Source organism: Procambarus clarkii, chromosome 25 (genome assembly GCF_040958095.1).
Source record: "Procambarus clarkii isolate CNS0578487 chromosome 25, FALCON_Pclarkii_2.0, whole genome shotgun sequence".
Lineage (NCBI taxonomy): Eukaryota > Metazoa > Arthropoda > Malacostraca > Decapoda > Cambaridae > Procambarus > Procambarus clarkii.
In genome coordinates, this window is record NC_091174.1 from 3,068,103 (window position 1) to 3,081,576 (window position 13,474).

The 13,474-nt window shown below is 44.2% G+C and overlaps 2 protein-coding genes across 14 annotated transcripts in view; one reads left to right on the top strand and one right to left on the bottom strand.

The window, feature by feature from the left end:
- Positions 1 to 3,877, bottom strand: part of LOC138349497 (uncharacterized) — a 691,637-nt gene extending 687,760 nt beyond the window's left edge. The window contains exon 1 of the mRNA XM_069331171.1: positions 3,214 to 3,877. The gene's annotated coding sequence lies outside the window, so the exon portion shown is untranslated. The remainder of the gene's footprint in view (positions 1 to 3,213) is intronic.
- LOC123756416 (dentin sialophosphoprotein) overlaps positions 1 to 13,474 on the top strand; it is a 170,538-nt gene that overhangs the window by 76,259 nt on the left and 80,805 nt on the right. For 12 of the 13 annotated variants that reach the window (XM_069331168.1, XM_045739555.2, XM_069331160.1 and 9 more), the window contains one exon: positions 1,467 to 2,746. The exons of the other annotated variant lie outside the window; for it this stretch is intronic. In XM_069331168.1, the coding sequence (XP_069187269.1) occupies positions 1,504 to 2,746 (1,243 nt within the window). In that variant the 5' untranslated portion in view covers positions 1,467 to 1,503. Of the gene's footprint in view, positions 1 to 1,466; positions 2,747 to 13,474 lie in introns of those variants that run through there. 13 annotated transcript variants of the gene reach the window in all.

The window sequence follows — 13,474 nt, forward strand, 5'->3', positions numbered from 1 at the left end:
ACGGGCTCACCATAGCCCGTGCTACTTGGAAAGGCCAGGGCCGCCTGGGACCCGTGTAGCAAGGCCACCACAATCTCTGCTGACTGGAGGCGCCTCTGTCCTCATGCGTATATTCATTCACTTACATATATATATACACACACATATGAGCGTACATAAGTCACAGCTACAAAGACGTGGTTCAGAGTTAGACTCCATACACAGCTTCACATATATCTATGGTAGCTTCAACTACACTCGGGAACATTGTATCAGTTGAGGGAAAGTTGTGAGTTCAAGCTGCCTTCATCAACTGCGTTAATCAGTCGATTAAGGCAGCGTCTGGGATGCTCACAGACGTAGGTTCGAATCCTCGTCACGGCCCTTGTGGATTTGTTTGTGAGTTGAAGCTCAACTCTAAACAAGAATTCAGTAAGCATAAAGATACACGTATGTATGCGCTATTCAGAGACGAGTACGCACGTATATATGTATAGTCACACATGTACGCACACACGCGTCAGTTCCTGTTAATGATTACTGTGGGCGAGGTGTCTAATTTGTGAACCAAACCTTCACCCGTGGTGATGATGTCAGGGTCACGTCTGGGTGTCAGAGGTCAGGGGGAATTGCTTGACACCTTAAGGGAGGAAGCTGCCTTTTGATGCGTACTTCTTGACCTGTATCTAACATAGCATTGTTGACCAGACCACACACTAGAAGGTGAAGGGACGACGACGTTTCGGTCCGTCCTGGACCATTCTCAAGTCGATGATCGATTTGAGAATGGTCCAGGACGGACCGAAACGTCGTCGTCGTCCCTTCACCTTCTAGTGTGTGGTCTGGTCAACATACTTCAGCCACGTTATTGCGACTCATCGCCTACTAAACTTGTGTACTTCCTGTACAAGGGAGTACACAGTACAAGTACACGCGCCAATATACTCTAGGCAGGTATTAAGGTTGCCCCCAAGGTCAGACCCTCACCAGGATGCAACGCCACAACAATTGCCTAACTCCCGGGCACCTATTGCTGCTAGATCAACATATATAGAGGCATTAGGTGATCACAGACGTGCCCAACAACATTTGTCCCGCACGTGAATCGAATCGTGATCCCTGAGTGTGAGTCGAGAACGTAGCCAACAGGATCCCAGTAGAATTAAATATATAATTATTCAAACTCATATAGGCTCCTAGTACAGTAAAAGTTTCGCATTTGACCTCACGTCGACGGTTGGTCAAGTGCCGAGGGCTTAGCTCTACCGTGTATATAAGGAATTCGTTATATAAACTATAAAACTATACAACTTATACAAGTCGATGATCGACTTGAGAATGGTCCAGGACTGACCGAAACGTCGTCGTCGTCCCTTCACTTTCTAGTGTGTGGTCTGGTCAACATACTTCAGCCACGTTATTGTGACTCATATTGTGGGCAGACTATTGTGACTTGTGTACACTATAAAACGCTGTGATTCTTACAGGGATTTTTAGATATGTGAATACCATAAAAACTGCCGAATGCTAGGCTGCTGTAACTCATATGGTCGAAGCCATTTAGGCGGCATGGAGGGCACGGAGCCGCTCAGAATACAAGGCCATAGTGACTCCCACCTCAACTGCCCTACCATCAAGGTGAAAAAAGAGGCGTCCTTAGAAAGCATCGACAATAAGGAATTAGAAAACATTACCGCCCGTGAAATGAGAACTAATCAAAAAGTGGATAATAAAATTAGCGAGTCAGATGCGGTGAGTGACAGCCAAGACGACGGCTGTGAGAAAAATGATTCCACGAAAGACGAGGATTGCAAGACGGAGGAGGAGGAGGAGTGCGACCATCTCGAGGCGCCCAAGTGCAACCATCTCTCGTCCAAGAGTGCCGAGTCTTGCGAGATGGACGATGTGTCGTGTAGTGAAGAAAATAGTGTGGATAATAACACGTTTAATATCATAAACACCGAGAACTCTGAGAGCCAAGATGCTAGTGAACTTACCAATGACGACTCGCCTAAAGAAAACGGCGATGACGTTGTTGTCAAAGAAAACGCGGAATCCGATCATGGAACCCAAACTGATGAAAATTCTGACGATGATCTATCGTGTCTGGAGGAGGAGGAAGAGGGCGAGCTGACGGAGGACAGTGAGGGCGAAGATTTGTCCTCCGGAAGTGACGATGGCGATGAGAGTGACGACGAAGCGGAGTTCGATAACGATTCTCTCGAAGACGGGAACACTAAGAACGAAGAAAAGATAGAACCCGATGTGCCAAAAAGTCTTCCTTTTCCCAGTGGCCCGCCTTCGGGCGGCGCCAGAACCTGCGACCACAAGCCCTCCTCCCCCAAGACCAGACCCAGACTCAGATCCATTGGGAAAAAGGACAACAGCGAATTCAAAATCGAAATCTTCGAGTCGAAAAGGAAACCGCAAGAAATCCCGAGTATTAAGCTTCCCGACGAAGCCAAAAGAAAAGATGAGACGGCCTTCGGTAACTCTCCCATAACTAAATCACCGAGTGAAAGTGCTTTAGTGAAGGGTGCAACTCTACGGCCCGACGGCGCTCATAAGTGTACGGACCAATTGGCAACTGCGAGCGTTGTCAGCCCGTGTTCGGATGTCATGACCCCGGACTCGTTCGAGAACACCCTGGGCGTCTCTCTGGATGTAAGTCAGGCCATCCGGGAGGAGACCGACGAATCGGACAGGTGCTCGCCGATGAAGAGTCCGAGTGAGGAACACAACAAGAAGACTTCGCGAATTCCTGCAGGTAAATTATGGACTTGTAAATTATTATTATTATTATTATTATTATTATTATTATTATTATTATTATTATTATTATTATTATTAAAGGATAAAAATCCACTCTTTTGTACCTGTGAAATTTGTATTTGTCAGGAATTTACACCAAGAAATAGACAAGTGTGTTTTTTATCACTATTATTTATTTGTCCTTTATTAATATTTCTGAGAAGACATTATCATTACTATTGACTATTATTATGATTTGCTTTGGGTAATGTCATGACATAATATGCATTTGGCTCACCAGACTGTTATGGACATGAACTGTTGTGTTGGTTGAAGAAATCTTTGTTGGGGAAAATTTTGTTTTTTTTCAATTTATTATGACTGCCTTTGTGAAGGGTGTGAGGGTGGAGGAGCCTAGGGTGAGTAGTGTGGGTGGAGTCACCCTGGCTCCACCCACACCCTGGTGTGCGGGTGAGTATTCACCTAGTTGTGCTTGCGGGGGTTGAGCTCTGGCTCTTTGGTCCCGCCTCTCAACTGTCAGTCAACTGGTGTACAGATTCCTGAGCCTACTGGGCTCTATCATATTTACATTTGAAACTGTGTATGGAGTCAGCCTCCACCACATCACTGCCTAATGCATTCCATTTATTAATTACTCTGACACTGAAAAAAATTCTTTCTAACGTCTCTGTGGCTCATTTGGGTACTAAGTTTCCACCTGTGTCCCCTTGTTCGTGTCCCACCCGTGCTGAAGAGTTTGTCTTTGTTCACCCTGTCAATTCCCCTGAGAATAAATTCCTTGAGTGCGGGTGGTCACCCTTGGTGTGCATGTCTGTCAGAGTCTCTCAACTTCCGGTAGTTTCCTCTCCAGAATGTCAGTTTATTTTCTCTGTTCTCTGGCTACACTGTGTATGTACTTGTTGGGGGTTGAGTGCCACCTCTTGGCTTCCGCCTTTTAACCTTTGAATGAGTTTGTGTGTGTGTGCTCTTATGTGTGTGTGTGTGAAGTCTTGGGCTCCACTTAGTAGAGGACCGGGCCGCGGGGACGCTAAGCCCCGAAATCATCTCAAGATATCCACCTCCTTCCAATCAAACATCCGATGCGTCTAATCTTTCCAACATTCTAGTCCTACACTAAACTTCCAATTGCTTACATGCTACCTTATCTTGAGGTGCTTTCGGGGCTTAGTGTCCCCGCGGCCCGGTCGTCGACCAGGCCTTCTTACTGAACATTAGTAATTCCTTACGTCTCTTAACTCGAGCTTACAACCTCCACATCTGCCTCCTCGTTTTATTTTCCAGCAGTTGAAACAGGCTATCACTGCCCATTTCGTCCATCCCCCCCACAGTATTTTGTACATTAGGATCATATCTCCTCTGGTCTTTCTTCTAGTGTTGTTAGATTAGGCTTCCTTACGTTAATGTGTCTTCACAATGCTTGATGATGGTCCAGGAATGACAGAAACGTCGCTTTATTTTCAGATGTGTGGGTTAAGTGTCTAAGTTTGTGTCTTAATTACTTGTACCGTTCATGTAGCCAGGCTTTGGACATTAGAGCCTCTTGTATTTCACAAAGTGAGGCGCGGTGCTTATTCTAGGACTAGCCTGACATGGGCTGCCCACCTGTCTACCACAGTCTGGAGCTGCCCACCTGCCCACCACAGGCTAGGGCTGCCCACCTGCCCACCACAGGCTAGGGCTGCCCACCACAGTCTGCAGCTGCCCACCTTCCCACCACAGTCTTTGGGACATCATGGAGACACGCCAGGAAGAAAATGTTCCCACTCGTGGCACGTCAGATAACACAGGAGGTATTGAAGAGGGAAGCAAAATGGTTTTCCCTTAGTGGAGCTGTGGTGGTGGTGGCAGCACTCTGCCCCCCGGGGCCGCCTCTCCCGCTCCTCACCATGTAATACTGTGTTCACCTACGAGTCGCCATTGTTATCTTGTCCAGGTTTTTACGTTTTTGTGGAATTGTATTTTTCAAGATTTCCTGCTTTTTTTTATGTGTAGAGTTAGATGAAATATGTGTAGTGTTGAAGATGGGGAAGTAGAGGATGTGGTTATCTTGAGGTTATCTTGAGATGATTTCGGGGCTTTAGTGTCCCCGCGGCCCGGTCCTCGACCAGGCCTCCACCCCCAGGAAGCAGCCCGTGACAGCTGACTAACTCCCAGGTACCTATTTTACTGCTAGGTAACAGGGGCATAGGGTGAAAGAAACTTTTTGCCCGTTTGTCTCCGCCTCCACCGGGGATCGAACCCGGAACTTTAGGACTACGAATCCGAAGCGCTGCCCACTCAGCTATTAGGCCTACCATTGGGTTCTGGATGTGCTTTCTTGGTTCATAGTGTCCACTTGGACTGGTCGTTATGGTGAAGGGTCGGTATCTTGCAGGGTCGGAGTTCAATCCCCGGTGGTGGAAGCTGTTGGGCAGCGTTCCTTTGTGCCGCTCTCATATACCTTCCAAGTGTTATAGTCACCGTGGCTTAATGCTTTCTCTGGCTAATTACCTTGCCTCCCATACCTGTAATTACTGAGGTGAAGGTGTATACATGTCATTACTGAGGCTAATACATATACTTGAGGTGAATAAAGAATACCTGTAATTAATAAGGCAGGTTGTATGCGTGTAATTCGTGAGGTGAATAAAGCAAGACGGACAACAGTACACTTGGTAAGTCTACTACGGGCTCACCATAGCCCGTGCTACTTGGAACGTTTTGTTCCCAGTAGCTGAATCTAAAACAACATAGGTGAGGAAAGATAGACTGGAGAATATGACTTTATGAGATAGATTGGATTAAACATCATTGCAGAGAACTTAGTTCACACAAATGTTATATAAATGTTGAATAGTTGAGTGACAACGTTGAAAAATCATATTTTAGAAAGAAAATACCACAATTATCATGTGTGTTTTTATATTCCAAGACAAATTAGGATAAGACAAATTCTAAGCTATGAACCCAATATGGGAAGTGAAAACGAGCAGGGAATACAAGTGTTGAATTAGTTTACTATGTCCCCCACACCCATCCAGTGAGTTTACTTGTGGCTAGTTTCGAAAGTTTACCCATCCTGTGGGCAGTAGCCATATGCTACAGTGGGGTCTCACCACTGTGGCTCTTAACAGTGCAAATGACCATTGTTACTTATCAAATACCCACGACACATCATACTATAGGAGTTAGGATATCTACACATACTTCTGTGGATTATTCACAACAGGGCAACCATCAATCAAGGTCGGATATCCATGTGCAGGCGATGAGTCACAATAACGTGGCTGAAGTATGTTGACCAGACCACACACTAGAAGGTGAAGGGACGACGACGTTTCGGTCCGTCCTGGACCATTCTCAAGTCGCCACAATCGACTTGAGAATGGTCCAGGACGGACCAAAACGTCGTCGTCCCTTCACTTTCTAATGTGTGGTCTGGCCAACATGGTCGAATAATATGACCATAGTTTGACGGATATCCTAGCTATATCAGAGCGTGTTATCCTAGGTACAGTAGCGTGTTATCCTAGCTACAACAGAACGGTTCTCCAGGAATACGAAAAATAATATGGCCTAGACTGAATTAGTCAGCAGGTGTGGGTGACTGCGTCTCACTGCCCCGCCTACACCTCTACCACCTCTTGAAGGCCACGGAGGGCTGGTAGGTGTGTGTGGGGCAGGTTCAGTGTTGGCTGGTGTGGTGTCTGCCATGGTTGTGGAGGCTGTGGCAGCAGCTTTGGTCACTACAGTCGTCGCTGTTGCCGTCTTTCTCCTTGTACGTTGTACCCTTCGACAACACCACTACGGCACTCAAAGTTAGTCGCAGATGTATTTTTTTAAAATATTGTCGAATTATACCAAACTGGTATTATTTATTTACCGGCTTCCAGTGTGGGGGATGCGTTTGTTTCAACAAATCGTGGTGATTAATTAAATTAATTGCACAATTTCAAATATCTTTGCTACTTGTATTCAGGATTGAAGTCAATTTTGCCGCTAAAGTTGCTTCTTAAACGAGTGCATTTAATAACCGGCTGGTTATTGCATTCTCTCCCATCTAAGCATAAAAGGGGGTCAAAAGGATTTCGATATCAGAAACTTTATTAGCGTTTTATTTTTTCATTGGGAGAAGTAACTCGCCTTATTAAGTGCGGTAAGACTAGGCTTGTGTTGCTTACATTAATTATGTTAAATAATTTCTAATTCAAGCAGCAAACAGGTCCTCACACCGAGCCTAGCCTAGCCTAGGCTAGCCTAGCCTAGGCTAGCGTAGCCTAACCTAACATTTCATTCAACTCCCGATAAAAAAACGTGATTTTCAAAACAACACTACTGTGAACCCGCGAAAATCTCGCCATGCTCTTAAAGTATAATAATTCAAGCTTAATAATAAAGTATAATAATTCAAGCATAACCATAAAGTCTAATAATTCCAGTATAATCAACCACTCGTGTATTGTGCACCCTATGTGTATCCTGTGGATGGTAGAACCCAAACACTGGGTTATATATAAATGTTTCATAAATCACTGTTCCTAAGACGAGTCAAAATATGATTAGAGTTCCTAATTGAATTAGAATTAACTTAGATGCATATAATAGATAGGCCTATAAGTATTTACACAAACTATGATGTTATTTCGGAGGTTACATATATTTTAAATGAAGCTACACAATTTTAGGGAGGCTACTCAATTTTAAGGAGGCTATATAGAATTTTAAGAGGCTACACAATTTTGGGAGTCTATAGAATTTTAGGAAGCAAGACAGAATTTCAAGAAAGCTACAAAGAATTTTAGGGAAGCTACACATAACTTTGGTAGGCTACACAGGATTTTAAGGAAGCTACGAAGAATTTTTTTTTAAGTAGGCTACACAATTTTAAGTGTTTTAGTTTCCAGTTTAGTAAATACATTTAACATAATGACGGAATAGGCAGCTCACCAGCACAGAGGTAGCATGCTAGACCTAGCAAGCGATTTCGACAGGGATTCGAGCCCTTGCCAGGGAGGTTCGATGAGAATACAGATCCCTTAACAGCTCGCCTCTATTCACCCAGCAGTAATTAAGGACTGTTGTAAATCGATTAGTGGGACGTGTTCCATGGGGAGGTAGTAGTGGAGGAAACACATAAATACAATGAAATCCTAGCATAGGCTACATAGGCTACAATGAAGGCCTAGCATTGCTGTTATCTGTGAATATTATGTGTATACCGCAGGGTGAGTATCTCTACCCGAGCTGATTCATCAGTGGGTGAGGTACAAGGCCGCTACGCCCAGGCCTGGCCTCGCTATATATGGCTGCTTGTCTGCACACTCATGTGTGTTAATTGGCCAATATATAGAACTGCACGTGGTGTTTGGGGAAAAGATTGGTCAGTTTATATCATTTATTTGGTAAATATCACCAACCAAGTCTAATTGATTACAGTTAAACAATATTAGATTACATTTGGATATTAATAATTACAGAATCACTAATTGCACAGTAACTGCTCTGTATAACACTACCTTAATACATTGATACTGAATGATTTAGATTATATTTAACATACTTTTCAACATGGAATCGAATCATATCAATACATATAATCGAAGTATTGCTGTTTTACATGTAGAGTTATTAAGTGGCTCATTTTAAGTTACACCACTTATAATATCCTTATATGTACTTTCCTGTATCTACAAGAAGCGATATGTTGGTAGAGAGAGAGAGAATTTCATTTTTTTTTTATAAATAGTAAAGTGATGTGTCAGTTAATGCAACGTTAGTTCAGATCTGTCTCAAAACATACACATTTTCGCACATAGGGGCGCTGATGGCTGAGTAGACATCACGCTAGACATGTAATCCTGTGGAGTGGGGTTCGATTTCCGGCGCCGGCGAGAAACAAAATGGGCAGAGTTTCTTTCACTCTGATGCCCCTGTTACCTAGCAGTAAATAGGTACCTGGGAGTTAGACAGCTGTTATAGGCTGCTTCCTGGGGGTGTGTGTGTGGGAGGGGGGGGGAGTTAGTAACAGTTGATTGATTGACACAATTAGGTGTGTAGAGTGTAAGACATGTGTGGTCTTGTGTGGTTCGTCCTTGTCCACACACGGTACATCACATGTTGTCTGAATCCCACCCACTACAAGCTGAGCTGCCACAGGCTGAGCTGAGCTTTGTCTGGCTTCATGCTGGTCGGCGTTCAATCCTCGACCGTCTATAAGTGGTTGGGCATCATTCCTTCCCACCGTCCCATCCCAAACCCTTATCCTGACCCCTTCCCAGTGCTATATAGTCGTAATGACTTGGTGCTTTTCCCTTGATAATTCCTTTCCCTTCCATCTCTGTCACCATCTACAAGTCTACTAATTTTGCTCCGAGCCCCAAATAGCTGTTTTATTTATTTATTTATTTATTTATTTATGCATATACAAGAATGTACATAAGGAATGTGAGGATACAAATATGGTAATTACAGTCTTGTAAAGCCACTAGCACGCGCAGCGTTTCGGGCATAGATAATAATAATTTTATTCTATACTGTTCATTGTGACAGTTGCTGCTTCCTGCTGTGTGAGGCGGAGCCACAACAACTTGACTCTTACTCCCTTTGTTAAACACGCTATATTAAAACTGTAAGCTATTTAGAACTAGCAATTAAAGATACAAATTATGAAATAATTAGGCTATCTACTGGAGTGTTTGAAATCACTCAGAGTGCTTCAAAAATAGCCAGGGATGGATATGTAAGGTGGATGCCTAATTATTATCTATACAAGTTTCAGTATATTTATTGAGACAATAGAATATATCTTAAAGGGATAGAGTAGCTTAGGCTATTTCTACGCGCCATTCTCCTACACTCCTCTCAATTGTCGCCATTGTGATGACGGACATGACAGCACTTCCCACTCTCTTCCTGAACATGAATTGAATTGAGTGTACTGTATATGGTCAGTTTGTAGAGTTGTGTTTGTGCTTCAAAGAACTTCATTTTGCAGCAAGTAGATTGTGTAGGCTTTCTGATTATCATGTGATTATGTAGGCGCCGTGATGTTAAAAAGTGTTTTCAACCAGCGGTGGTTGAAAGTGTTTTCTTTGTACGACTTGTTCAATAAACTTTTAATTGAGTGTCAATTCTATTAATCCACCGATTATCACTCATTCCACTGCGTATGTGTTTTAATAATTATTTTATACAATGTTATTTTCATTATCACGCAGACGCTTTAGTCATATCATAAGTGATTTCAATTATAGAAATTGCTTCCATTAATAACAACATTGTCCAAGTCGTTTGATCTAAATTATGTCGTTCTTTCTCTTTTAGTTTGACTCTGACACTTACATGTTGCTGTTAGGCAATCATTATTAAAAAGTTTTTATACTCATAAATTGTATATTAGTGTTTAGTATGTTATTAAGTTGGTGGTTCGTATGTTAGTGACTGTTGACCTTAGTATAGTGAGCTTGACACAAGGTATAACAGCACTGGATACATGTATAATGACTTAGTGCTAAATGGTCAGATAATATGATGACCCACATTATGGGAATGATGAGTTGTGAATACAACCATTACACCTGCTGACCATTTATCATTACCCTTGTGTTGGTTGATTGTTCTTGATAATTTGCACACCATTAACTGTATGGCGAAGGTAATAATCATTCAGTTGTTCACGATTGTTGTGGTATCTAATGGTTTGTGACTGGTATTTAAATCGCCAATTAGAAAGGTGTATGTAGTGAAGGTCAGTAGGTGCATATATTCGTTTAATACATTAAGTGTGGTATTACTAACGTGTACCAGGATAGCAGCATATTGGAACCTATCACGTTACTGAGAGCAGGATCCTGATCCTGTATCTTTATATAGTACATTTACATTTATTATCATGTCAAGGTTTTACTGTGGTTCTTAGAGTGTGTATTAAAATTTTGTTTAGAGTAAGGTAGAGTTTAACATGTACAATAACTCTTTTATGGGGTCGTTACTTAGGCAGGAATGTGGTCACTGGAGCCAGGTGATGCGACCACATAATGGATAGACTTAGGTGGCTGGACACCTTCCGTGTCATCTCCTTCACCGCGGTATATGTGTGCTCCCTTCTCGGACCATTGTGGAGGCGGAACCAGTTGGGAAACCTCGTACCGTCATGTCGTAGCTGTGTCTCCTGCAAGAGTACAGTATCTGTACCGTCTGTGATGAAGTGTTCTTATCTGGGGTGTTCTCCGTCCTCCTGTGTGTTGGCTTTGCACATTGGCATCGTTATATTGGTACCTTTGCTGCCACCAGAGGTGCGGCTCATACTGGTGGTGTGTTGTGTGGTGTTTCTTCCCTCTGGAATAAATCTAGTTTCAAGAGGAAACTAGATTTATTCCTCCAAGGAGTGCCGGACCAGCCGGGCTGTGGTGGGTATGTGGACCTGCGGGCCGCTCCAAGCAACAGCCTGGTGGACCAAACTCTCACAAGTCGAGCCTGGCCTCGGGCCGGGCTTGGGGAGTAGAAGAACTCCCAGAACCCCATCAACCAGGTATCAACCAGGTATCTGGTGTCACTTGTGTGCAAGTTTCGCTGTGGTTCATCACTTATATTTGAAGTTGGTCTTGGTGTTGGCAGTGGGTGTTGCACTTGGTGTGAGGGACGCCTCATATTTGGCCCTCAGTTGTAGTGGTCTGGGACTCTGGGTAAATTGTCAGCATTTTTTCATTTTGTGCATTTTTTCTGAGATAATAGTTTCGGTGAATTAAGTTCCGGTCTGTTGGTAGCATTATTTTTAAGTCTGTTTACGGTATAGGTGTAGTGGGTGTGTACCCAGTGACTGTTGGGCCATAGAGGTTTAGGAGTGCACGCACTCACTGCCCTCCCTGAGTGAGAGAGGAGGAGGTACCTCCCACTACCAAACTGTAGCCTCATGTCCACGGGCGAGGCGGAACGCAGCAGCCTACCAGCCTGGGGAGTTTAGTAACATGGCTGGCTTGTCTCAACACACACACTGTAACCCTCCATGTAATCTAGGGGTTCCTGTACAAGTACCAAAGAAAGCTAATCAAACTGAAAATTAAACCTTAACGCGCACGTGTTTCTAGAAGAGTTGGTGAAGGGAAGCCTGGCGAAGCTTCGCTCTTATGGTCCCTTCCTCAATGACGACGACAATCAAATCAATAATGTTGGTGCCAGAGGTAAGCAAGGTGCCTCTGGGTCGCCACTATTACACCATTAATGCCATGTCGACACCATCATAATGGTATTAGTGGTTGGTGAAATCCGTGGACGGTGGTGTGGTGGTGGTGACGGGGGTCGGGGTGGGAGTGTCAGGGGTGTGCTTAACCCCCTCCGTGCTGCTCCTCACACATTTATGGTACACCCGACGAGTACACCCGGGCAGTAGTGCGCCTTGATGGTCGCCACCTTGTGGACGGTGTCGGGCCACAGGTGCTGGCTGAGGCTGGTGGTGTGGTGACACCTTGACCACTAACACCACCCAGGAAGGTGTCCTCTACCTTGGCCTCTACTCTTCACTTTCCCTGCCGCCACCAGTCCGCTGTCCCTGCCTTCTGTGTGTCTTACTGTATCTCGCTGTGTATCATTGTGTCCGGCTCTGTCTTGCTTTATCCTGGTGTGTATCATTGTGTCCTGGTATGTTAAACTGTGTCCTGGTGTGTCTCCCTCCCACAACATACAATATAGTGAAGGGAGTACACAAGGTGGACAAGGATAACCTCTTCAGACTGAGAGAAAGTAGGACCAAAGAAGTCGCAGGAAATACTGTCACCCCGCAAGGGTGGTTAACAACTGGAATGTGCTGAAGGAAGAAGTTGTGAAAGCCACCTCCGTCCACAACTTTAAGACCAGATTCGTCAAAGAATATGATAGTCAGAATAGTTAAATTATAACAGGTACAACAAGAATATTAGGCGGGGCATAAAGTGCTGTAGACCTGACTTCACCCGCGACACTGGTAGGGAAGTGCCTATAATGTCTCCCACCTGTCTCCCATGGTAATCAGCTGGACGGGGTGATGGTGCACTCTACACAATGTGTGACAACTTTCACTCTCAGTGGCGACGAGACGCCTGAGTGGCTGGCCAAATTCACGACTGAGTTCATATATATACGCAGTTTTTTAAAGTATTGAGGATGGGGGGATTTCTGGACAGTATTTCAGCTGGAAATTATGTACTGTGGGGGCGGGGTTTTCATCTAGTTGATCGAGGCTCTTGGGCCACCAGCTGTGGGAGTGGGGCGTCTCATCTTGGAGCAATCTTTCTAACATTGGGTCCTCTAACATTTCGATGGTGTTCCACACCCTAATGGCTTGGTGCTGCAGTCTGAAGTTTAGTGGCTGTATGTTCAGGAGTTCATGGCGCTCCGTGATTGTCTGATCATATGGTGGACGGTGTTTTGCTGCTCTCCTTAGTGCCTTATTTTGCACTGCTTGCAGTTTCTGCATGTTAATTTTCTTTATGGTGTGTAGTGGTACTGGGGGATACTCTAGATGTGGCCGAACTAGAGCCTTATATAAGTGGATCTGAATGTTTGTACTGAGGCTTCGGAATCTCCTCACTTTTCCTAAGGCTGCTTTGGCTTTGTTTAATCGCTCCCTTACGTGAACTTTTATCCCTGTTCTATTGATCATAAGTCCCAGTATTCTGCCTACCTCCGCATATTGGATCGGATGGTTGCCAAGGATAATGGGGTCCGGGTTTCTTTTCTCAATGTGTATTATCTGGAACTTTTGTTTGTT